At 37.4% G+C, this 16,372-nt stretch overlaps 1 protein-coding gene and 1 long non-coding RNA gene across 5 annotated transcripts in view; one reads left to right on the top strand and one right to left on the bottom strand.

Annotated features, from left to right (window-relative positions):
- PLCB1 (phospholipase C beta 1) overlaps positions 1–16,372 on the top strand; it is a 695,363-nt gene that overhangs the window by 560,401 nt on the left and 118,590 nt on the right. For both annotated transcript variants that reach the window (XM_060612318.3, XM_060612326.2), the window contains exons 20-23: positions 1,128–1,292; positions 3,322–3,421; positions 4,102–4,206; positions 5,253–5,362. In XM_060612318.3, the coding sequence (XP_060468301.1) occupies positions 1,128–1,292; positions 3,322–3,421; positions 4,102–4,206; positions 5,253–5,362 (480 nt within the window). The remainder of the gene's footprint in view (positions 1–1,127; positions 1,293–3,321; positions 3,422–4,101; positions 4,207–5,252; positions 5,363–16,372) is intronic.
- LOC132665369 (uncharacterized) overlaps positions 1–16,372 on the bottom strand; it is a 94,801-nt gene that overhangs the window by 9,429 nt on the left and 69,000 nt on the right. The window lies entirely within an intron of this gene.

Genomic DNA, 16,372 nt, shown 5'->3' with positions numbered 1-16,372 from the left:
ATAGCCAGACCCAAGATCTGGCTCATGTCCATCCAGTGGCACCTTTGTTTTGACCTTTTGACATAGAAGTCATAGTGCCAGAATGGACTTGGGAACTCAAGAGGTATTCCACCATCCTATGTTACTGATGGGAACATTGAGGGTTAGTGTCATTAATTTAGCTAAGGACCTCTGCTTTAATCAAACATCTTAAGCACACAGAATCCTTGGTGCATCTGATTTCCCAATGTGACTCACATAACCTGGAAGTTTCAAATATATAAAATGTCTGCTAAGTTGTTCTCATGTAGAACCTCAAATTAAACAGAGAATGTTGCTAGCAGGTCCCACACATTCAGGCTAAAGAGAACATTCAGGAAAAATGAGTTATCTTGGGCAAATTCAGATGGCTTCTTCCTCGTTTTTCTCTCTAACCTGTTTGGAATTTCTGACCACATCAGCATGTAGCTACTGGCCTTGCTGAGCCACTGAAGGCCATTCTCAGGCCACCATTGTGTCCCATTTCTAGCCCTGCCGTCATCTTGATAATTCTGTTCTCTTTCACAAACTTGAGCTCAGAAAGCTCTTGGCCACCAGAATATGTGATTTTAAACTCTCTGTTAACTCTACAATATCCATAAATTTTGTAGCTAGGCAAGGATACCCATAATTGTGTGGATGGCTAACAGGTTGGGGTTAGGAGTGATGATAAGCTGGACTAGACAGTTTAAGTTAATATTTGGTTTTTGTTTTTATTATCATTGTGGCTTTGCTAAGGTGAGGGTTTTTTTTTCCTCTTGTAACCTCTTTAAGTATTGGAAAAACCTTTATATTTAGTTGGCTCTGAAGATCAATCTTCAATATTTAACAGATGTATCTCAAGTACAAAAAGCATAATCTCATCAAATTTTTGGTATTTGTTCATTTATTTCCTCCTATACAACTTTGTCTTATTAGCTGACTCCTTCTAAACTCACCATTTTCAAGGTTCCTCTACCAGTTCTTTAACCAAATGAAAAATTGTATTTGTACATTTGCCTCTATTTCATTTTGGTTATAATTCTACCAACCAGCATTTGTACCTCCCTAAAGTGTTCTCTTATATCACTTATTCATTTATCAAGACTTCCTTTTTTATTGTTTTCTAGATTATTTCAGGTCAGTTTCTTTCTGATAAGAAAGTTGGGACCTATGTGGAAGTGGATATGTTTGGTTTGCCTGTGGACACAAGGAGGAAGGCATTTAAGACCAAAACATCACAAGGAAATGCTGTAAATCCTGTCTGGGAAGAAGAGCCCATTGTGTTCAAAAAGGTTGGTCACATATCCTGGATATGAGATATAAATGCATATTCTAGGTGTTTCACTCTGAGGGAAAAATTACATGAAGAATTATTTGTAGCTTCATTTGGGAATTTACACATTTATAAAGCAATAGCACTTTGGGGGACTATTTTAAAAGCTATTCAAGATCTCTGTGAATCACTTGTTTGGGTTTTCAGAATTGTGTTGTGAATCAATTAATTCTAGTATACCTCATTTGGAAGACCAGAAAAATATATAAATTAACTCATATCCTCTCATAATACAAGTGATAAATGATACATTTTCATTGTAACTCAAATGAAGTGGGAAGTAAGGAATAATATGGTAGCAGAGAGAAGGAAGTCTGTACTTTCTTAAAAAAGAATATTAATTAGGGGCGCCTAGGTGACTCGGTCAGTTAAGCATCCGAATCTGGCTCAGGTCATGATCTCACAGTTTGCAAGTCCAAGCCCTGCATCGAGCTCTGTGCTGATAGCTTGGAGCATGGAGCCTGCTTCGAGTTCTGTGTCTCCCTCTCTCTCGCACACTCACACTCCCCCACTCACACTCTGTCTCTCTCTCTCAAAAATAAATAAACATTAAAAAAAATTTTTAATATTAAAAAAAATTAAACTTCATGTAATCTCTAGCCTCTGGTAGCTGATCATTCTATCTTGTCTGGATTCTGTCTGATAGAGTTAAAACCTTTTTCATATGACTGGGCCTTCTCACTGCCTTCACCAAAAAGCAAATCTTCTTCACACGTGCTTGTCACATAAAGGAGGACAGTAGTCCAGTAAAAAGTGGAATAGACTATTTACCATACCCTTTGCTTTTAACTGGCCAAAAGATCTACAAAGGCCATCTTCTGTGAAGAGAGTTTTGTGTTAAAGGTCTCTGTGCTCCCACTATTTTAAATATGTTAATTGGATTTAATAACAGTGTCTACTTCATAGAGTTATTAATATTTTCTTTTTTTAAATTTTTTAAAATATTTATTTAGTGGGGGAGGGGGAGAGAGAGGCAGACACAGAATCCAAAGCAGGCTCCAAGCTCTGAGCTATCAGCACAGAGTCTGACACGGGGCTTGAACTCACAAACTGTGAGATCATGACCTGGGCCGAAGTCGGATGCTTAACTGACTGAGCCACCCAGGCACCCTAATAAGAATTTTTCTGATATAATAAAGACATTTATAAAATATCTGGCACTTTGAAAATAGTCAATAAATGTTACTTTATTCTTCTTACCAAAAGTAAGTTTTTAAGGGTACAATTAGCCCTATGTTTTTGACACATGTTTTACATTGAAGGAGGAAAAATGAGCAATTTTTTGTTGATTATTTGGGAATTATTTATAAAGCAATCTCACTCTGAAAGCTCTCCTAAAAGCTATTCTTTTGTACTTTTGCTTTTGCTTTGAAAGTATAAAAGTAATTTGCTTTGAAAATGTAAGAGTCAATGCTCAAATAGTGATAAGACTACTAACTTTATATTTAAACATATATTTAAACCTTTATCATTTCCATCTTGAGAATGTTCATGTCAAAAGTAAATGGTCTAGTGGCGCCTGGGTGGCTCAGTCGGTTAAGCATCTGACTTCGGCTCAGGTCATGATCTCACGGCTCGTGGGTTCGAACCTGCATTGGGCTCTGTGCAGACAGCTCAGAGCCTGGAGCCTGCTTCGGATTCTGTGTCTCCCTCTCTCTCTGCCCACCCCCCACCCCCGCTCGTGCTCTGTCTCTCTCTATCTCTGAAAAACAAATAAACATTAAAAAACTTTTTTTTTAAAGTAAATGGTCTACATGATGAACAAATTCCTCATCAGGACAAGGTGTTGAGACATAGATGAAGCCATATCACTGGTAATCCTTTTGAAAATCAAAGTTATAGAGCAACAACTTACCTTTTTATCAGTTAGTTAAGTAGAAACTTCTATGTGAATTTGGAAGCACAGGGCATGTTAGAATATTACCTTTCTAATCCTTCCTTGCAGTTGTACCTTCTTGTAACCACGAGTGTCCTTAATGTCCCTCTAGGTGGTTCTTCCTTCTCTGGCCTGTTTGAGGATAGCAGTTTATGAAGAAGGAGGTAAATTTATCGGTCACCGGATCTTGCCTGTACAGGCAATTCGGCCAGGTACGAATAGTGTGGTGAGAAACTATTTATCAAAGTTGTAAAGAAAACCATCACTGCCATCTGTGATTATTAAAGCATGATTTAGGAAGCTATCTGAAGACTCGATGATGCCTTATAACAAGTGTTTTATCTTTATGCTCACAGGTCTGTGGGTTCACAGGGTGTGGCTGGGCTCAGCCACAGCTTCAGGCTGTGGTCTGGAGTTAGGTCTGTTCCACAAGTGCTCATTCAGGGGCCCAGGCTGAAGGAGCAGTGGCACTCACAGTGTGGACTTTTGTGGCAACCCACTGGAATGCAGGTCAAGCCTGACTCTGCAAGTTCATTTTAAGCCTCTGTTTGCACCACATCATTAACAAAGCAAAGCATATGGCTAAGCCCTAAGTCAAGATATCATGTAAAAGAATTTGGGCCAATAATTCAGTCTATGACATACAGTTTTAAATTCTCTTTTGTGGGGAAAAACATGACTGGGAAGGAAAATGATCAGAATTGACATTATTTTCCTGTCTGCTGAGAAAAAGAATATCACTCAAAACCATGCAAATTAAAATGAGAAAGAAGTGACCTGTTTGTCATCCAAAGTCATTTAAGATAAACGCTTCCAACACATAGATGTCCCTGTGTTGTAACTGACATTGTGGATAAAATATGCAATGCACAGTATTAATGTCACCCTCCAGGCTATCACTACATCTGTCTGCGGAATGAGAGGAACCAGCCTCTGATGCTCCCAGCTGTCTTTGTCTACATAGAGGTGAAAGACTATGTCCCAGATACATATGCAGGTAAAAAACCTGACTCGAGGGGATATTTCCATATGGGACCATCCATATTTTTGTGGGTTAGTGGAAGGAAAACTGGACCAAAACTAGGCAGGAAATTCTGGCCTCAGAATCGCTTCTATTTGTGTATGTATGTTTATTAAATTGCTCAAAACTTTGTGAATAAGTTTTAATTTAATTTCACTTAAGTCCCAATAAAGTATTGAGCATATTTATCTACTAGTATTAGTATTCTTTTGGGGCCAGCACTTTCTAATCCAGGCTACCTGGTACTACAGCAGTGTATCTAGGTCTGTACAATGAATTTATCTTCAGCCAGTTTTAGAAGCCAGGTCCTTTTCGTGGGTGAGATTCTAAGTTTAGAGGAATTAATTTGTGACAATGTCAACCAGGAATCATAAATTTAAATACTTACAATGTTAAGTAGCCTAGTTGTAAGGTACTGGGGAGTGGTGGAGACTATGGCAAACTTGGAGCACATGTCCATCCAAAGATGGCAACCATAACTCTCTCCAGGTAGACAGAATCACATGTGAATGAGTCTCGTACTGCCAAACATTTGGATTGTTTAAACAGTCTGGAAAGCAGGTTTTTTATGTGAAAGGTCTTCATTTATGAAAGACCTATTTGGGCCAAATAGAACAAGTGTGTGGGCCATTGCTGGAATGGATGGACCTCTCAAGAAAAAAAAAAAAAAAATACAGAGCATTGAGGCATCCCAGGTTGGGGTCTGTCCAGTTTGGTTGTCAGAGCTGAACTCCTTTGAGTTTTATCTTCCTGAGGTTGTAGCAAAGAGTCTTGACTCTTGTCCATTTCCAAAATATTGCATGGATGAGTGGGTACTTACATGGTTAGATGGAAGAGTGGAAGATCGATGATGAATCAGTGGATGGGTGGGTGAGTAGACAGGATGAATGAATGCATGGATGGATGAGTAAATGCATGGATGGTAGGTAGGATAGATGGATGGATGACTGGATGGATGAATGAATGGTGGATAATCAATATATCTAGGACCTTTGATCCTAAAATGTCTCTTCCGTATTTAGATGTGATTGAAGCTTTGTCAAATCCAATACGATATGTGAATCTGATGGAGCAGAGAGCAAAGCAACTGGCTGCTTTGACACTGGAAGATGAGGAAGAAGTAAAGAAAGAGGTGAGAGAGTGTTCTAATCTTATGCATGGCATTAAGCATGATTTCCACACCCACTGGCTGGCTTTGCTTATGTAACATCACACCTCAGGAGAAGAAAATAGCACATTGGAAAACCACTTTGATGGAGCTCAGCATTAACTCATAAAACATCTACGTGATTGACTAAATTGTTCATATTTCATTCTCTTCTGGTATTCTGTGGCCAACACCAGCATCATATTTTATGACTACACTGAAAAGTCCACATCTTGCCATTTCAGGTGAAAGTTTCTAACTGATTTCATATTGGTTAAAGGTGATTAAAGCACTTAGAAAAGAAGATGATCACCAAGTCATTTAGTATTTTCTTTTGTCTTTAATCTAAAGTGCAGGATTTTCAAAGTGCTTTTGTGACTTCTTAGAATACATAAAGTACTTAATACAAATACTTGGTGCATAGTATGGGCCATAAAATGTTTACTATTATTATTTCATTTTATACTTATATATTATAATATATTTCCAAATAATTGATATATTTTTCTAAATTAGATGTCACAATGCAAGGAATAATTAAGGAAGTTCTATAAATATTAGAAGTGAAATTTAAAAATATAAGTCCTCTATGTAGACTGACAACGCTTTAATTTTTAAAAAAGTGAAGTATAATTTAATGATTGGAATGATACCAATATTAAACAGAGTGAAGGAAATGAGCTCTTTTTACATTTCACTTGAATATTCAGAGGATAAATTGATGGAAAAAGATAGAAAAAAAAATGGAGGGAGAACTATCAGAATGGGAAAAACATTTTGAAAATTGTTTGGATAACTATAATACCAAGTCCATTAAAGTTAATATTATTTATTAAATTGATTTTTTCTTATTCCAAAAGAAACCTGGGTTTCTCATAGAAAAAAATTTAAATTAAAAATGATAAAAGAAAAATCCTAAAGATATTACCTATAATTCAAACACCTAAACCACCCAGACTTAACACTGTATATATGGAGTGTATACGTACCTAGTCTTTTTATGCACAACTATTACTTTTTCATAAAATGGGACAATATTCACAATCTGTGTTTCAACTTTTTATTTTCACATACTGCATACGACATAACCTTTAATGACTTCATCATAGTCTTCTGTCATATAGCCATATCATAATTTATTTTTCCAGTCCCCTATTATTGGATATTTGAAGTGCTCCACTATTTAAACAGACCTTCAGTGAATATATGTAAATACATTTTTGAGCACACCTATGGTTATTTACTTGTTTTTTGTATAGAATTTTAGAAATTTTTGATTTATTGAGCTAATAATTGAGCTTTTGATATTGAGCTAATTAAACATGAAAGGGAAGGGAAGGGAAGGGAAGGAAAATATTTAACATAAGAGTAAAATTTTCCAGGGCTGCCTGGGTGGCTCAGTGGGTTGAGTGTCCCAACTCCTGATTTCGTCTCAGGTCATGATCCCAGGGTCATGGGATCAAGCCCCATGTCATGCTCTGCGACGAGTGTAGAGTGTGCTTGGGATTCTCTCTCTCCTTCTTTCTCTGCCCCTCTGTCTCTTCCCCACTCGCATGCACACATGCACACACATACTCTCTCTCTCTCTCAAAAAAAAAAAATAAATGAACATTAAAAAAAAAAAAAAAAGTAAAAATTTCCAGGCTCTTATTTACACTGGTGGCATCATATTCTATAGGATCGATAGACAGTGAAATTTAAAGTTAGACTAGTAAGTTTCATAAATAATGCCACATACCTCACGTATGCCATAATTAGGGTTACAGGAAAATTTCCACTGCCAAAAAATTATGCCTAACAGAAGATATGAATGTGCTTCCAAAGTTATTTGTGCCTGTAACATCTATTCTTAGCATCTGCAGCGGGGGGGAACAAAACAGTGAGAAACACTTGAGCCCCCTGCTTGAATTTTGAGGGGTTAGTCCAAGCACTCACTGCTCGTGTGGGGCCCACATCTGGATGGGTCTTCACATGCTGCAAGCAGGTGCTCCTGGGGTCCTACCCAGATCTTCTTTTCAAGGGCTGCCTCACCCACTGCTGCAGGTGTGGGCTACAAAGGTCTTGTGGCCATAGACTTCTCCAGAGGACTGGCCTGGGCTGAAAGGAGCTACCTTCCTGGAGATGTCTGGCAGGTTATTCTGGGAAGGCGGTGACCCATGCCCAGCAACTGAAAGATCTAGGAGAATAAAAGCCCTGGTCCCTTGCTTCTGGGTGGACAACTTCTGTGATGCAGTTCACACTCCTGAGCCCCCATTGGATCAGACTAAGGCAGGACTCAGGCTGAGACCATATTTCTTTTTTTTTTTTTTTAAGTTTATCCTTTTATTTTGAGAGAGAGAGACAGAAAGGGAGAGAGTCAGAGAAAGAATCCCAAGCAGGATCTGCATTGACAGCATGGAGCCTGACACGAAGCTTGAACTCACAAACCGTGAGATCATGACCTGAACTGAAACCAAGCATCAGAGACTTAACAGACTGAGCCACCCAGGCGCCCATTCCCTTTTTTTTTTTTAAGCTGAGACCACATTTTAACTTAATCTTCTTTTCCTGTCTTACCCTGCTTTCTTCATCTTCCTGCAGTTTTCTCCGGAGAGCAGTGTCTCAATAAATCATGCGTTCAAGCACCCCGTGTTGAATTCTGACTATAGGGAATGCAACAATGCCAGATAGCTGCTGCTTTATACTTGAAGTCAAGGATGAATGCCCTTTCTGAATTTTTTGCCTGGGAACCAGAATTTGAATGTTTGGCAATAGTATGTCTTTAATTCTGGTGGTTCTTCACAGATCATAGTACTTCTCCCCCCGCGATGGTCTTTGAAAAGATTAAGAGGAGAAAGATTCAACTAATTTCTCATTTTGCTCATATAGACACCAATATGGAAGTAGAGGCTCTCCTTAGAAAGTTACAAGAAACTTTGCAACTCTTTTCTACCTTCTTTGGCTTTCTAACATAAAATATAAAATATAATATAACATAAATAAAAGATAATTCAAAGTAAAGATAATTTATGTAGATGTTAATAATCATTAATAACATTCTCTTTCAATTAGAAAAACAGGAATCTCTTTAATCAACTGGATATGTTTTATTTTCTAGGAAATAGAAGTTCAAAGAAAGCATTTGCAAGTTAAATTGCATGTACTATCACTATCTAGAAACAATACTTTTTCTATCATCAGTTTCTATCTATTCACTAGCTAGGTTCTCCAAGAGTGAACACTCAGTTGAAGAGAACGTTTCAAGACACTACCAATTTCTCCTTATATAGTACAAAAATTGACGTAAAAGTCTCCTAATGGAGTATTTTACTGATGCACCAGAGACCATTTTTCTAATCACTGCAAAAAATGTCACTCTGACAAATAGGAGATCCACGGCCTTCAAGATGTCATGGATTCTTTCACACTGCCGTCCTTTCAAAGCCTTATTTTTGCACCAGACATCACATCAAAAATCTATGTAGAAAGAATGCAACACCAATGGATATAAAATATACAGAAGTAGCATTTTAGATCAACTTTATTTTTGTTTCTCCTCTAGCAATAGTGATCAGCAAGGATTTTCAGTAAATGTATAATGTTGGTTAATTCAGAAGATATTTAGACATTTCCAGTTTTAGAAATAATTTTAGAGACATTGAATTCCATAAATTCCATATGGTCCAACAGAGAAAATATAATTTTTTCTTCCTTTGAAATGTCAAAACCCTAAGTGACCTCATTTTTGAAGCTGGAGGGAAAAAATCATTTGCCCTTACCATGTAATGGTAGGAAGGAAAAGTCATTTCACACCTTTGAACACCAGTGTGCCCTTTATCTTGTCTTGTAATGATGTAAGTTTGTTTGAATGAGGCCACTGAAAATAAGTAGCTGTGGTTTTCTCAAAAGAAAATTCTATCTAGGACATGGCAGGCACTGGAGACACTATTTTAGCAGCAAAGACTTTTTTAGTATAATCCTTTTAACTTGGTAGTTATAAAGGTCATTTCTATTTGAAAATTAAAGACTTCATTGGACTGCAAAATATTCCCAGATTTGTAAGACTTTAATAAATTATCTTCATAGAGTAATTTGCAAACCAAATAAGTAGGCAAGTTGAAAATTCCCCCATGCTTTGAACACTACACATTTGTCTCAGATCATGTGAAAGGATAGATAGATGATAGATAGATAGATAGATAGATAGATAGATAGATAGATATCCAACATATATTTATGTAATAATAGAGATTTGCGTGGCTGGATTCATTTTTTCTGTAAAAACAATTGTCATTCAGGATGCTGGGTTAATAAGGTTGTGAAAAGCTGACTAATCTTAATTATAACAAAGGCTTTGTGATATTCATAGTTATTTCTTTATTTTAAAAAAGTATATAAAATTTTTTTTAAATAATAAACCACACACATACACACAAAGGCCCTCAGTAGTCTTGCAGAAACTGTTAACATTTTTGGTGTATATCCTTATAGCACATTTTTATGTATATATTTTTTTCTTTAAAAAAAACTATTAATTTTTAAAAATGGTTTCACAACCCTACCGTTTTAATGTGCTTATAGAAATGCCTAATGAGACATCAGTAATACTCCTTCTTTCTTATTTTTAAAATACACCTATAAAGAGAAAGAAGTAAATATCCAATGTATTGATTACAAAATGTTATGTGACATTATTAATGTCCAAATGCAATATTTAAACATGTCTTGTTTTAACACATCAGGATATGCAGGAACATTTTACTGAGTGCTTACTATGTACATAGCACCGTTCTGAGCCCTTTATTTTATTAACACACTTAAGTCTTAAAATATCCATATGTCTTAGTTACTATTATTATCCCCATTTAACAGATGAGGAAACTGTGGCACTGGGAGATTCAGTTCCTCAGCCAGTGTCACACAAACCAGTAAGGAGCAGAGTTGGTGTTGAAATGCAAGCAATCTAGCTCCAGGAGTCATATTCTATACCAGCATTTCTAGAAGTCCAATGTGTAAACCAGGGCCTTATGATAAAATGCTGATCCTGGTTCAGTAGGTCTTGGGTAGGGAGAGGCTCAGCATCTCTCATAAGTAAGTCATGGGGTAATGCGTGTAGCATACTTTGAGTAGCAAGGGTCTATACTACACCCTGTTGTACTAGCTCAGTAACAAAACTGAAATATTCTAGCAACCTTTAACAAGAACTAGCCCTTCATTCATTGTTTTGCCCTCTATTGCATGTTCCTTGGCTAACTGAGCACAGAATAGAAGACCTTTACCTTAAATAGTAACATCCTTTGAGTTGAATTTTTATTGAATCAAATGTCAAGATTTCCTTCCCCCACTTTAAATCACTCGATATTACTGTTCTGCAATAAGTTAGGTTTATATATGTAGATTCTATTTGAGTAGTTTGTACATTGGCTTCTCCAAAATTCGTTTACCCCCCAACTCAAACCTTCTAAGTTATAAAGGCTGCTGCATTCATTCACCAAGTGTTCATTTCCACCCTTGGAGAAAGTTATGATCTAAGACAGAGTACATGATGCCCCAAACCTTGCTCAACCCTCAAGGCCAAAATTTTTGTTCTGAAGAGTTCTCTCTGTCATCTGTGCGTATTATACAAGTGAAGGTGGGGGAGTGGCCTTCATCTCATTTTGATGTTGAAAGGGATAGTTGTTTAGTAATACCAAAATTTCATTTATTACAAGAGGCCTATGTTTTAAGTTGTCAGACTCATGTGTTCTTATAAGTGAGTTGGAATATATCAAAAATAATTTATTTCCTTCTTCAGTGTATGACACTGTGGGCATCTTCGATGAGATCTGATTATTTGACAAGAAAAAGTTTTGATGGTCTGGTGTGAATTTCCCCAGTAAGATAACAACAGCAAAACCCAACAGCAAAAAATTCAAGGTGGTACTCTCATGAGGTTACAGTGTTTAAGTCAAGAAAACCTGGAATGTCTTTTAATACTTCTAAAACAGAAGCATGATACCTCATCCATGGTTCAAGAATTTGGTGCTGAAATCAAAGATGAGGTTTGCGTGACATTTTGGAATCTCTTTAAATGAAAAATTTATTCCTCAAATAATAATTTAGCAAATTACCAATTTATAGAAACAATAGTTGCTCACAATCCCTAAACTTAAAGCATCCAATAAAGTAGGAAGAGAAAGTTTGCCTTTTTGGAGATGATCTTTAGATAATGACACCATCCCTTTCATTTCTGTGCAGGTTTGGAGTTTACAAGGCATTTTATTGGGTGCCCTGGATAAAACTGAGCCGTAATACATAACATGTAATCCCCAACTTTAAAAGAGGGAACAGTTGCTTATAAGTGTAGATCGACTTGCCTAATATCAGTAGTCACAAAATAGAGGAACAAGAGTCTTTTTAAATGAGTTCTCCAGAGAAGACCCTTATGTGCATTTGATATGAAATTACTCAATGACTGATTCATTTTCACTGCTTTCACAAACCTCCTCCATTAACAATTTTTTAAATGTTGATGAATTTCAATAAGGAGCTTTAGGTTCATCTGCCTAAAACAGCAATACATCCAGAAATTTGAATATTGGAGTCCATGCCATGTCCCCTACCATAGGGGCTGTAAAAGTGTGACTCTCAATGACAGTTTTTTCACTGTCTAGAGCAAGGCCTGTCAGATTTTAATGTGCATACAGATCACCTGGGGATCTTGTTACAAAGCAGATTCAGATTTAATTGGTCTGAGGCAGGGCACAAAATTCTGCATTTCTAACAAGCTTCCAGGTAATGCTGATGCTACTGACCTATGGACCAAATTTTGAGTAGCAAGGCCCTCAGACTTAAGCATCTGTCAGAATCACCTGGATCACTTCTTTTTTTTTTTCTTAATTTTTATTTTTGAGAGAGAGAGAGACAGAGAGACAGAGTGTGAGTGGTGGAGGGCCAGAGATAGAGGGAGGCACAGAACCCAAGGTAGGCTCCAGGCTCTGGGCTGTTAGCACAGAACCCCATGCAGGGGCTCAAACTCACAAACCAGGAGATCATGACCTGAGCCGAAGTCAGAGGCTTAACCGACTGAGCCACCCAGGTGGCCCATTTCTTAAAGCACAGATTGCCAGGCCTTACCCTGAGAGTTTCTGATAGACTAGGTCTGGGGCAAATTTGCATTCCTTTTTTTTTCAAGTTTATTTATTTATTTCTAGAGAGAGAGAGAGACCCAGCGAAGGAGGGGCAGAGGGAGAGGAGAGGACAGAGGATCCGAAGTGGGCTCTGTGCTGACAGCAGAGAGCTGGATGCGGGCTCAAACTCGTGAACCTTGGGATCATGACCTAAGCCAAAGCCAACACTTAAGGGACTGAATCACCCAGGTGTCCCTGAATTTGCATTTCTAATGAGTCTGTAGTGATGCTGATGCTGCTGGTGAAGGAACCACTGATTGAGAACCAATGCTTTGGAGCTGTCTTATAAGGGGCCCTCCCCACGTGGAATTAAAAAGCCATTATTCCAGGCACTCTAAAATGTCAGCTTCATCACAGAAACCCAAGTAGGGCTCCAGGAGAAACTCTCTTCTTGGGGAGTTGTCCAGGATCTGTTCTGTGAGCAACTGACCTTGGTCTTTGCCACATGATTTGGCTTAGTTAGTTGGAAAGATCCATTCCCACAAGATGAATGTTAAGGGCGGTTGGTCTAATACGCTTTAAAAAGAGTCCATGATTTATACCCACCTATAAAGAGCTCATTTCTTCTGATTTCTTTGGAAACTATGTCAAATATTTCTAATAAGTTAAAGTTGGCAGGAACAATAACATATATAACATATATAAAATAGTATCTCCCTTTAATCTTTCTGAATAAACTATTGTCGTTATGAATTGATGCAAATTCTCTACAGACAAGAGAACAGCATCTTCATTCACTCAGTGATTCGTTCATTCAAACAAATTGTTTCCTTATGCTAGCATAACAATTAGGTGGTTCTTTAGTTTCAGGAACTTGTCATTGATAGATATCTAGTGATTATGCATAAGCAGAAAACAAAATGTGGATTTCTTCATTTATTCATTCAATAAAAAATTTTTTGAACACAACTTTGTCAGTCACCATGCTAGGCATTATATACTATATACATATAATGATGAGAAAAGTCAGATGCTGTCATAGGTCTTATATAATCTAGAGGAAGAAGCTAACAATTAAAATTCATGCATATACATGTAAACTTGCAGCTGTCATAAATGTTTCAAGAAAGATACCTTGGGAATACTGATGATTTTTTCTGTGATCACAGATATGACAAAAACTGAAGTCACCAGATGAATTTATTCAGCTCCTTAAAGCTGTCTTCTCCTTCTAACTCACTCTGGTAGATTTTTCAAAGTATGGTTTTGCCATCATTTATTATAAAATTTTTCAAACGTACCCAAATGTTGAAAGGATTATATAATGAGCATCTATATATCAATCACCTGGATTCCACAATTTAAATTTTAATGCATTTCCTTTATGACATCTATAGCTATCTGTCCATCCATCCCTCTATCCATCCATTATTCTATCTTATTTTATGATGCATTTCAGAATAGTCTTCAAATATTAGTATACTCATCCTGAAAGGCTTCAAAATACATACATCGGGAAGTGGTTTTTAGAAATGTTTTTGATTCCTTAGAAATGTGCAGTAGAGGGGCGCCTGGGTGGCTCAGTTGGTTAAGCGTCCGACTTCGGCTCAGATCATGATCTCACGGTTTGTGAGTTCAAGCCTGCATCAGGCTCTGTGTTGACAACTCAGAGCCTGGAGCCTGTGTGTCTCCCTCTCTGTCTGTCCCTCCCCTACTTGTGCTCTGTCTCTCAAAAATAAATAAATATAAAATTAAAAATAAAATTAAAAAAGAAATGTGTAGTAGATACGTTACTTAATTTCATTCAGGTGGTATAAATTCAAGGTATGAATTGTACATGTTATTTAATAAAGCTCTTTCTTGAGGAAAAAGCTAGTTCTGACAAAGCCATCCTCACTGCCCTTATCTGTCCTGAGTGGACTGGATTTCCACATGATGACATTATAAGCCTTGCCCTTGATGTTCTGTAAAAACTGATGACCTTGCATCTTCCTCATCTGGTATCTGCATCAAGACACTGTCATTCTAACCACTACATGGAAAGGACTATATGTTCTAGGTGACTCAGCACCCAATACCTTTAGGTGGCCCATGACCCAACACCTCCAATAGTACAGTAAATATTTCGTATTTGGAAGACCCCTTACTTACTATATCAGCCACCCAAATGCCCCAAATTCTAGTTTTCTACTGCTTGTCAGATCCAAATTTGCAATGTTCTGGATGGAAATTTTTTCAACCAGTGTACCAAATGGCATCTCCTCCAACACTTGTAAAAATGGCCTTTCAAATTATCCTTTTACTGACCTACTTGTGTTATATTTTAAACTTACTTCTTTTCATTTTGGAAATAGGAAGGATATTATTTTTTACATAAAATCTTGGCTTTAACAAGTCCTTTATTCCATGTTTTGAAGGAAAAAAATGTAATTCTCCAATTTGGCCATTAGAGGGCAGGCACCCACTTCTGCTGCACAATTGTTTCCACCCAACTAAGCAGTATCCAGCGCAACTAAAATACTATATTCTCTGAACCTTCTTTCTTTGGAATTTATTTCATTGGATCCCAGGAATCTCTCCATTAAACTGAAAAAGCAGGCATTTCTTGTTCTTTGTTTCTATAGTAATTTTCACTACAATATGAAAGGATTTCATGTTCATTTTATTTGAACTCCTAAAAAAAAATATTTGGGAAAAGCCTGGGGAGAAATAAAGTCATGGGTGTTGACTTCCACTGATTCTTTGAGCAGGATAAGGAATTTGGCTTTTGCATTTCAGCTTACATATCTATAAAGGGGAATTACTCAACCTTTCAGTGATGATGTCAAAACATTTATAATGTTATATTACCATAGATATTTTTAATTTTTCAGCTCTTGTGTTTAGCTGTTCTATTTAACTCATTTAGCCTTTTATACCTGAATGCCTTTTCAGTGTAACAGAGTAAGCTCTTTGAGAATGATGTTTACATTTATACATCTCTGTATTTCAGCAGCAAGTGAAGTTACTATTGTAGTTCTATAAACGTTGCTGTTAGTGTAGAATACAGAGTGAAGGAGACCCATAGTGAAATTCAGGCTTTAGACTCTAACACATACTCAGACATCAATTCCGCTGCTGTGTGGACTCTAGCAAGTTTTGTGACTTGTAATAAAGTCTTTAGTAAAGACCTTTAATAACACCTTGGATTTCTTTTCTTTACAGTGGAGTCAAAAGGGCAGCCTACATTGGCCTCAGTGAGGCTGGTGTGTCTAACAAGATTAAGCACTCGGTGATTGACAGCTGTCTGTTACCACTTTCCATGAGGGAAGGGTCAATTAGAATTTGTATGTAGTGTCCCTGGTTAGCAAAATACTTTAAACACCAGTCTTCTCAATTTGCCGCTATAGATTCTCACTAGATTAATTAATAAAATTTGTTTTCAGAATATCGTAAGAGACACCTGACAAGTGTCAACTAACAAAAAACAAACAAATAAATAAATAACAAAAACAACAAAATGTCGAGGAGCCCCCAAATTCCTTAGTCCAGCATTTAGTCCTCCTCACCCATCCTTTTCTTTACACCTTTGTCCGGCCACTGGGGCAAGAAGGTGGGATGTGGTGGGCTGCAGATCATCTGGCCCACTGGCTTTCCAGCACACCCTTCTCGCTCCACTGTTACTGTGGGTGCATTGCCTGCCCTGACACAGTCACAGAATTCCAGGCAAACTCTGCTGCTCCAAGCAGAGTGCACAGATGGCCAGCTTTGGGGCCAGATGTGATCTGAAGATGTGGTTTGTTTGGCCTCAGTGATTTAAAATTAGCAGATTTCATGCAAAAAAGTTTTCCAGCTTTACTCGAAGCCTGGGCATTTAAAGGCTGAAGCTGAGTGGCAGCTGCCCCCTTTCCAGGAGCCCCCTCTCCAG

This window comes from Panthera onca, chromosome A3 (genome assembly GCF_046562875.1).
Source record: "Panthera onca isolate mPanOnc1 chromosome A3, mPanOnc1 haplotype 2, whole genome shotgun sequence".
Taxonomy (NCBI): domain Eukaryota; kingdom Metazoa; phylum Chordata; class Mammalia; order Carnivora; family Felidae; genus Panthera; species Panthera onca.
This window is presented reverse-complemented; position numbering and strand designations above follow the sequence as displayed.